We start from the raw sequence: 9,946 nt of genomic DNA on the forward strand, positions 1-9,946 counted from the left end.
TGCCGATCACCGTTAGCATTGATACGAAGATTGCTGAAGTTGAGCTGTCATCAAGAGTAAAGTGCGTAGGTGTTGCTAACGTTGCCTTCGTTGTCTTCTCTGCGCATCGCGCAGTCTGTAGTAAATGCTAGAGTGCGTGCATATGTGCTTGTTATTATGACATCACGAAAGAAGTTTGCTAAAGCGGTCATCCCCCTCAGGCGAATCGTGAGCCGAACTATGATCGGACCACTGACTACAGTAAATCGGACTTCTTCGGACTCGGGGAAGTGGGCCACAGCGTAAGCGCTAAAGAGGAGTCGATAGCGTATGTCTCTGTACGAAACTTGCGCCGTGCGCCCGCGTACGCATTTAACTAAAACACCGGGACCATGCACCTTTAATCTGTTTTTTAATCAAACTTTTTATATCATCAAAAACAAAACTGAAACCAAGTTCATGTTGTATTCACCAACAGTTTATTTTGGCACATAAATTTTCGAGTGATTCGCTCTTTCTCACGTGTTGTTATGGCTTAATTGTTATCGTTCTCTCAGTATCACCACTTGAGAAAGAGTAAATCGTTCGAAAATTTGTGTGCTGAAATAAACTGTTGGTGAATAAAGCATGAACTTGGTTTCAGTTTCTTTTTTGATGATATTATCACGCCAACATGCGGACAACTTATTCAATATACATATATATATATATATATATATATATATATATATAAAAGATGAACAATTAATTGTTCATGTCGACCCTGAAGAAGACGTGTGTATGCGTAGAAAATTTGGTCTGAATAAATAGCACTGTTGGACTGAAATGCATTATTACATTACTTCGTCATCTTTTCTGTACTGGTACCAACACCTGGACTACAAACATCATATATATATATATATATATATATATATATATATATGCACACACATACATCCTTCTCTATGCACACGAAAGCCTACCTGTAGATAAACAGGTTAGAATTCAAATGAAGTATTTACTAACCAAAAATGCAGTAGAATTGTTTTTAACTACAAAACTGCATGCCAACACGAAAGTGACGTCTAGTAAAGAACAATGGACAAATCATCTTATTTCAGTTTTTTATTACAGATGGTAATCAACAAGTTGTAAACATTCCTCCCTATTTACATCCTAGCTGAACCATACACATAACATGTTCGAATACACATAGTGCCAAAAATCCTTTTCAATTCTAACCTCTTTGAATAGATCTCTTAAATCTCTTCACTCGATATTTCTAGAGTAATAACATGGAGCAAATGTTAAACACATGCTTCCCTCTTTATACAATACTCTAACAATTCTCCTCAACTCTGTAATACAATTTCAGTGACTGTGCCTTGTTTCCACTACAGGAATGATTTATCATGACAGTAGAATCATTGCACCAACTGCATAGCAACAAGAAGAAATTCTGAAGTCTAACTGGCTGTTGCTATGGAAGTTGCTGGCTGTTGCTATGGAAGTTGCTAGCTTTAAAGGTCACCAGTTTTTCCGTGAGGGGCCTCATCACAATCTGATTTATGCACAGATGTTATTGAGGACAATTCATCATTACTGTCTCTCGTGAGAAGCAACATCAATCCGCCCTAACTGAGTTTGGTCGATAAAAAAAAATATTCCCACATTTCTCCACTTTTCTCTTACAATAATGAGTGTTGTGTGTCAGTGCAGTTACATTAGAGTATCATTTGAATATTCAGGCAAACTATTGTCAGCAAAGGTATTACTTATCTCCCTCATAATAAGATTATCATCTTTTTCCTCAGCCATTCTCCGAGGAAAAATGGTCTTTTTTGCTCCTTTACCTTGCATGTCTCATCTGATCGCACTTTAAAATAAAAATTTGTGAAGCAGCAACTGGCACATTTTTCGAATGATGACTAACAATGCACAGCTAACATACTATTCGAAAATGCTTCATAAAACAAACACAGATTGATTGAAACGAAATAGACTAAAACAACAACATGGCTATAGTTTTAGCCCATTCACTAGCCACTTAAAACAATAATACATGTAATGAAACTGAACTGTTACAATTAATGGCACCCAGTGTTCATCATTCCCTGGCAACTTTTTTCTTCACGGATGAAAGATGTGGAGACTGTGCTCTTTGAGGGTGTGGCCTTGATATATAACCTATTTCTTCTTGAGACTGGCAAGATACCGCCCAAGGTGCTTCTGAGTCGCGTCCATCTGGATGAAGTTGGTGAACATGTTGATGTCGTCCTCCCGTACCTCGGAGAGCTTCTGCATGTTAGCATCCCGGATGAGGCGCTTGGTCGTCATCCGGGCAAAGCCTGAAACAGAAATGGGCGGGGCAGCAAGGGACGGGGAGGGCAGCAAGGGATAGGTGGCGCAGCAAGGGACAGCCAGGCAGCAAAGGATGGGCAGAGTAGCAAGGAATGGGTGGAGCAGCACGGGACGGGCAGGGCAGCAAGGGATGGGTGGGGCAGCAAGGGACGGGCGGGGCAGCAAGGAATGGGCGGGGCAGCAAAGGGACGCGTGGGGCAGCAGCAGGGAGGAAACAAAAAATACCACTGTGTCAATGCTTCCATCAATTTTAATATGAATGCATGAATTTTTGCTTTAGTTTTCCTCTTTTTACGATGTTTTTCACTTGCTCTATCCATCCCCTTTCCTATCTATCCACATAATTTTTTTTTTTTCAGTTTTCCAAATTCTTTCCGTAGGCTGCCTATTGACAGATCTTAACCAATTGAGGATGAGCTGATATTACTATCTATATATAAATCCAACGGACACCTGCTTGAGTCTGGTAAGGAGTAGTCTTCAATGGGTTAGGTTGTTTCACTTACACCAATGTATAACAACGTCCTGCCTTGTACATAATGTGAGAAAGTTAACCTCATTTTGTTAACTACACATACTTAACTGTCTTAACCTCTTGAAGACAGGTCCCGAGTATACTCAGGCAGGTGTCTATGGGAAATGCATGTTATAGCAAAATCGGTCTGTCTCAAACAGGTTGAAAATGTGCATAGTGCCTCATTTTATTATTTCTTTCTTCTATCTTTCTGTTGTTGTTTTTTTCACTCAATAATGAAAGTATACCTCACCTGGTATCTTGGTCCACTTCAGTAATTGCTCTTTGGCCCGGTCAAGGATCTCGTCCTCGGGGGAGATCTCATCGATGAGACCAATGTCCAGTGCCTCCTGGGGCTTGTAGAGGAGACCTGACAGACGAGAGAAAGATTCTTTACATAGCACAGCACTAAGCTACCTTCAGGAACTACTCCATACGGACAAACCAACTAGATTTCTTCGTTCATCCACTGCTCATACCCTTCAAGTTCCCTGCACCCATCATTTATGGGGCAACAGAGCTTTTACCCAGTCTGGCTCTTCTCTCTGGAACTCATTGCCTTTGAAACTGAGAATGGAGACCTCATTCCCTCTGTTCAAGATGGAACTCAAAACCTTTTTGTTTCAGTAACTGTGTGCTTTCTTTCAATTGGGATCTTTTCCTGAATGAAGCAATGTAAGAGGAGGTCTTACCTTTCTGGGCCAGGAGTGCCACTGTGTGACAGACATGGCACATTAAAAAACTCCAGTATTATTATTAAATAGCCGTACAGTATGTACCAAAAGAATTACAATCCGTCTTTCCGCAACAATAACTTTAAAAAGAGTGAATCGATGCAAATGCAATTTCAAGGTAAGAAACAATAACTTATTACCTTCATCTTATGGAAACCCCAATCAGATTTGCTTTAGTGGTCAAAGAGAAATGAAGATCTTTGCAGAGCATTTCAGGAATCCCTTCCCTACAAGTTCTGTCCCTTGTGTTCACAGTTCCAAGAGCATCCAAGTGCTGAACTTGGAAGAAATGGACTTATGACATGTTTTACAATGATCCACATTTCTTTGTGACCACTTCAAGGGGATGGCTAGTAACTGATCAGTGGGAATAAGTGGGAATGCTGGAGTATGATTGTTACAATCCTTGTGGGATTCATCTAAGAGTACATTATATATCTATTGTTGTGTGAACATTATTTGCTTCAGAATGGTCTCATATTCAAGTAATGTGCAGTTTAATGTTTCCAGATTAGCGTACCTGGTCAGTGATGGGGTATTAATCTGCACATTACTTGAATATGAGACCGTTCTGAAGCAACTAATTTTCACACAAGAGTAGATATATAATGTACTCTTAAATGAATCCCACAAGGATTGGAACAATCATCCCTCAGCATTCCCACTGATTCCCATTGATCGGTTACTAGCCATCCCCTTTAACCAAATTGAATGGGGTTTTTCTGCAAAGAGTAGATAAGAAGTTATACAGTGCACTCCCGTTATAACGAACACGGTTATAACGAAATTTCGTTATAACGAAGTAAATCTTCTGGTCCCAAAATTATCACCATTAAAGTCTATGGTAGAAAATTCGCTTATAACGAACACGGTTATAGCGAAATTTCCATTATAATGAAGTCTTTTCCGAGCGCCACAGACAAAGAAAAACAAAAGAAATATGCTCCATTATAACGAAATGCGAATTGCTTTCGAAAATACGTAGCGGAACAAGCATTTATAGCGTCTCTACATGGGTGAACGCTTCACACCACTGTGTGTTCGTTCCACAGTTTCTGAGGGGAACTTGCGTTTGTTATTGTGATACAGTTATCCCATCACATTTCACATAGCTTTCCAGTGTATGATGAGTATTCAGCAAACAGAATATGATATATACAGTGTATATATGTGGTTTCCTTGTTTTCGTTATATACTGTATTTGTTCGGTTATAACGAAATTTCGTTATAACGAAAGAAAACTGCCGGTCCCGAGCATTTCGTTATAACGGGAGTGCACTGTAGTTTCATTCCCTGAAATAGCATTCAGATTGTTTAATCATTTTGGAAGTTATCAATGCGGAAAGCCGATCATAATTTCTTTTTGGGGACATACTGTAACGCCTCCACCATTACATTAACCCTAACTAGGCCGGGCTATTTAGGTAGTTGATAGAGCCGGGGGGAGGGGGGGGGGGGGGGGGGGGGGGGGCCTCCCAGGCCCCCCCCCCCCTCCAGATCTTGGCCGTCGATCCGCGCGATCGCGACGAAAATTGGCACACACATTGCCTCACACATTGCCTATAATGTAATCTAAAATACCATGAAGTTACTTTTTCAACAAATTATCATTTATGCTAAATTATGCTAATTTATGCATAATGATGCATGAAATCAGACTATTTGGTATAAATCAAAAAATAAAGCTCAAAACACGCACATTTTTTTGTGTAAATATTCTTTTTAGTGTCCTTAGCAAATGTAATGAAAAAAATTGTGATATCAGACAAAATTCTGAAGTATTTTATTGTTTTTTTAATTTCTTATGTATTTCTTTGTTTTTCGACTTTATGTTTTTCATTGTTTTTTTCGATGAAATTTGTTCGTGACATCGCTCCAAACAAGAAAATATGTTATTCATTGATTTTAATCAATAAAACACCAAAATAATTATGCTTTTATGAAATTTGCTTGCAAGCACAGTTGGCATTGAATTTGTACACGAATTCACGTTTTCGAGCAATTTTTGGTCTGACATGCATGTACATATTTATGCGTAACTTCGAAACCGCGCGCCCGGGGCGTCGCAAATTTGGTGTCAAAAGATGCGCGAGACTCGAAAGAAAAAAGTCATGAAACGTCGCGGCGATAGCTTTTTGCGATTGCGATACATCGCGCGGAACGTCAAGGGGGGGCCTCGGAGGCCCCCCCCCCCCCCGGCCTAGTTAGGGTTAAGTAGGGCATACTGTATTTGCATATAATGCATAAACATTAGAACGGAGTCCCCTGATCAAATAAAAAAAAAAACATTCGAATGCACAGTAAGTAACATGTTACGAGGGCTGTCAGAATTATTCTAGTTTAACAATTTGAAAACTTACGGTGCCTGCAAGTTGTATTTCCGATCAAAAGAACCACATTAAACTGCACAAAAATATGCATGTAATTGGTAGCTCTACTGTAGGGCCTCTGTACTATAGATCACATTGTACAGCTGTACCTCCTGTGTTAAAATACATTACATAATGAAAGGAATCAGCCTGAGATTTGAACCCAGCACCTTCTGCTTCCTACGCAGCCACACCAGCAATGAACAGAAGCCAGTTTGTGAGAGTGACATTATAAACTTCAAATGAATTCCTCAGGTCTCCACTTCTCTTCTCTCTTTTCTGATCCAAATACTAATTCATGAGTTCTTACGAAGACATCCAAGACATAAGAATGAAGAGATGTGAACAGCTACAAATTAATCACGATCAGGAAAGGAAATTTACACCACATCTTTCAGTCAAAAGCCACACATAATCCAAAATGGCAAAAGTCTCTTGTCTGAGAAGAATTAGAAATAAACTAGAAAAGTACTCCGAGAGTGCAGACCTCTCTCTACCAAGCAGTTACTTTCCACCAATGATCTTGCTCTTCCGTAGAGATCAGTGATTTCCACCCACTGAAAAATCACCCGATTTCCCGATTAAAAGCCTTTGTTATGTCATAAACCCTCAGATGCACGGAGCGCCTCGCCAAAACAGAAACTAGAGCACGCAAAATTAGTGCGCGCATATATTAGCACATGAAAACTTTAATAATGCACAGCTTGAACTCCCAAGTTCATTGACCCTACATGGCAAAATATCGAAAATCCTTCATAAAACTCATAAAACATTCCGGATCACTACCAAAATTCAGTCATCTGTTTCTTGCATCATTCGTAACCTTTCCTGCAAGTTTCCTCCAAATCCGTGCACAATTTTTTTGAGTTATCATGCACACAGACAAACAAACAAACTACCTAAACTAACAAACAAACCAACGGTAACGAAAACATAACCTCCTCCCTTGGCGGAGGTGATAATGATGATAATGATGAAGATGATAAAGATAACTAGAGAAGCACTCTGAGAGCGCAGACCTCCGCCAAGCATGCAGCTCATTTCCACCACTGATCTTGTTCTTCCATAGAGATATCAATGATTACCACCCATACATACTTATAGCATTGTGTGCTGAAAGTCGCCAGATTTCCCAATATAGAAGCCTTTGTTACGTCATAAATCCTCAGCCGCACGGCATGCCTCGCCCTAGCAGAAACTAGAGCATGCACTTTAGTGTGTGCATGCAAACCTCAAATACGCGTAGTCTGAACTCCCAAGTTCATTGACCCTACCTGCAAAAATATCAAAAAGACTTCATAAATTCCACCAAAATTCTCGGATCACTACCAAAAGTTAATCGTTTGTCACTTGTGTCATTCTAAACCTTTCCTGCAAGTTTCATCCAAATCCATTAACTTCTTTTTGAGTTATTTTGCACACGGACAAACAAACAAACAAAGTAACTAACTAACTAACTAACTAACTAATGAACAACAAACAAACAAACAAACAAACAAACAAACAAACAAACCAATGGTAACGAAAACATAACCTCCTCCCTTGGCGGAGGTAAATAAAGAGGATTAGGATAAGGTTGGCTCACCAAGTCCCAGGGCTCGTTCTGTTTCCCTCTGACCTACGGTACTTAGCATTATATCTTTAAACCAGAATGGAGCCACGATTCCCTGAAGAAGAGATCCAAATAATTTGATTCAATTCATTTTCCATGCAACAACAAAAAAAAGTAAAACAGAATACAAAGCATGCATGAAACGATCATATTGTTTGATCAATGAAAAAAAAAAATAATGGAATGTGAATCACAGAGTATACAGGGGCGGATCCAGGAATTCTATAAAGGGGAGGTGCCTTTGCAAAATTAAAGGGGGGGGGGGGGGCACATGCCGCTCCCCCATTTTTCTTTTTATTTCTTTTGTTCTAACAAAAAATAGAGGAGGGGGCGCATGCCCGGTACCATGGACTCCCGTCATAACGAAGTCCTCGGGACCGGCAGTGTTCTTTCTTTATATCGAAATTTCGTTATAACCGAATGAATAAACAATAAAAATACATAGAGTTGATAATGTTGCGGCCCTAAATTTTACTTCGTTGTAACCGGAATTTCGTTATAACCATGTTCGTTATTACAGGAGTGCACTGTACGCCCCCTCTGGATCCACTACTGGTATATAGCATCTATGCAAGCTTTGAAGGTTGACAGGAAAGAAAGTATGGAAAAGAGTGGTCCATTCAAAAGCGAGGCTTGTAATGTATGGATCATTCAAAAACACAATTGATAACTATACATCATCTTTAAAAACAGTTATTATTTTACAGTACACAAAATGCAATTTCAGGCTATCAAAGTTAAGAACAACTGACTAAAAATGGCCACTACAATTCCACTGAAATGATAAAGATACAAATATAATAAATAATGCAAGATGATATCAAGATGCTTTAAGCCTTACAATGTGCACCACCGCTGGTACATCCTATGCACCGTTTGCCTACTTTAGATACCAGAATTCTACTGTCATTGGGAATACTCCCAGTTTGTAACCAGCAGGTCTGGCACCATGTATGCATTCTGACTACTAACCATGAGATTTGTTGTTGTTGTTGTCGTTGTAGCTGGGATTTTACGTCGTTTGTTCATGAAATATTTTTATATCGCTACTTAGATAGAGACTCATAATCAAACATAATTTTGTTGTTGTTGTTGTTGTTGTTGTTGTTTGATTGGGTAGAGATGCATGTACATTCTTTTTTTTCCAGCTCATAGGAAGATAAGATGGCTATGATGGAGTTTGATACAGCTCTGAAATGTGATGTCAGCACATTTAAGTGTTTAATCAATTTGTACTTCCACCTACCAGCAGATCCCATGATGAGTTCTACACTAGTGAATTTTTCAATACAGGTGAATATGACCTTATATTATATGTGTGTTAATGACTGTCACGCAGGGGTCGCACTTAACTTTTTTTTTAACTAGCCAGGCGGACTACTTAGAATCAATTTTGACACTGAAGCAATATTTGGGCTAGCCAGACGGACTAGTTACTTCAGAATTTTATGATTTTTAGCTAGTCCGACATGATTTTGGGTGGCCAATGGCCAGCAGACCATCGCCAATTTCGAACCCTGCTGTGGGTGTTCATGAATTGCATATATGACAAGTTACAGTACCCTTCTGTAGGTACCTGATTCTACAATCTCACTAAAAGCTACAGCCAAACGAGAAAAAACACCCCCCCCCCCCCCAAAAAAAAAAGCATAACATTTCCATAAATTCAACTACTTGAAGGACTAACATTTCTACATAAAAAAAAAACTATCTCACAATGCACCAATATAATTTGGCCATTCTCTTGTCATTTGTGAATGCAATTGATTTATGTTTATTTGTGTGGTTGTTTTTTTTTTCGATTTCATATTGGATTGCTTGCCACTTTGATACTTTACACTTTCCCTGAAGTTCATCTTACCAGATGGACTTCGTTGAGGCCGATGGTGTAGGCACCGTCCGCCATGATGCGGTAGTCACATGATGTTGCCATCAAACAACCACCAGCAGGTGAATGACCCTGTGGAGTTGAAGAAGAAGGGGGTGGGGAAGTATTCCATGAGCAGTGAATGTTTCTTGAACCTGGACTAGATCTGAGATGGAATCCTACCCTAATTGGTCCTGGGTAGTTTGCCCTTTACAATGCTCTTCTTTTTCTTTACAGGGAATCACTATTTTCAAACATTTCTGATACTGCATACTGCATACGACATACATGAAATAACTAGGCTTAAATTTGAGTGCTGAAATTTACTGTAACTGGCTATAGATTCAAAGGGGATGTTTCCCTGTTAAAGTCTGTGAATAATGCTGAGCAATTAGTGAAGCTATGAAATACTCACTGAAAGCTGAAAGGAAATTTGGACAATCCATTTAAAAGCAAGGAAGTTTAAAGTTTCATTGAAATCCATGATATTCTGTCCAGATGGGAACTCTACAACAAATTGAAATGACA

At 39.4% G+C, this 9,946-nt stretch overlaps 1 protein-coding gene across 1 annotated transcript; it reads right to left on the reverse strand.

Moving 5' to 3' along the window:
* Window positions 1-2,032: 2,032 nt before the first annotated feature.
* On the reverse strand, window positions 2,033-9,511 carry LOC139722506 (enoyl-CoA delta isomerase 1, mitochondrial-like; the record flags this gene model as incomplete). The annotated part of the gene is made up of 4 exons (XM_071633795.1): window positions 2,033-2,309; window positions 3,090-3,206; window positions 7,525-7,606; window positions 9,413-9,511. Coding segments are annotated over 4 exons (459 nt in total), but the record flags the coding sequence as incomplete, so codon positions are not given.
* Window positions 9,512-9,946: the final 435 nt, after the last annotated feature.

The sequence above is a fragment of the Diadema antillarum genome, unplaced genomic scaffold (genome assembly GCF_040938485.1).
Source record: "Diadema antillarum isolate AM-2024a unplaced genomic scaffold, OU_Dant_1.0 scf00000166, whole genome shotgun sequence".
In the NCBI taxonomy this organism is placed as follows: Eukaryota; Metazoa; Echinodermata; class Echinoidea; order Diadematoida; family Diadematidae; genus Diadema; species Diadema antillarum.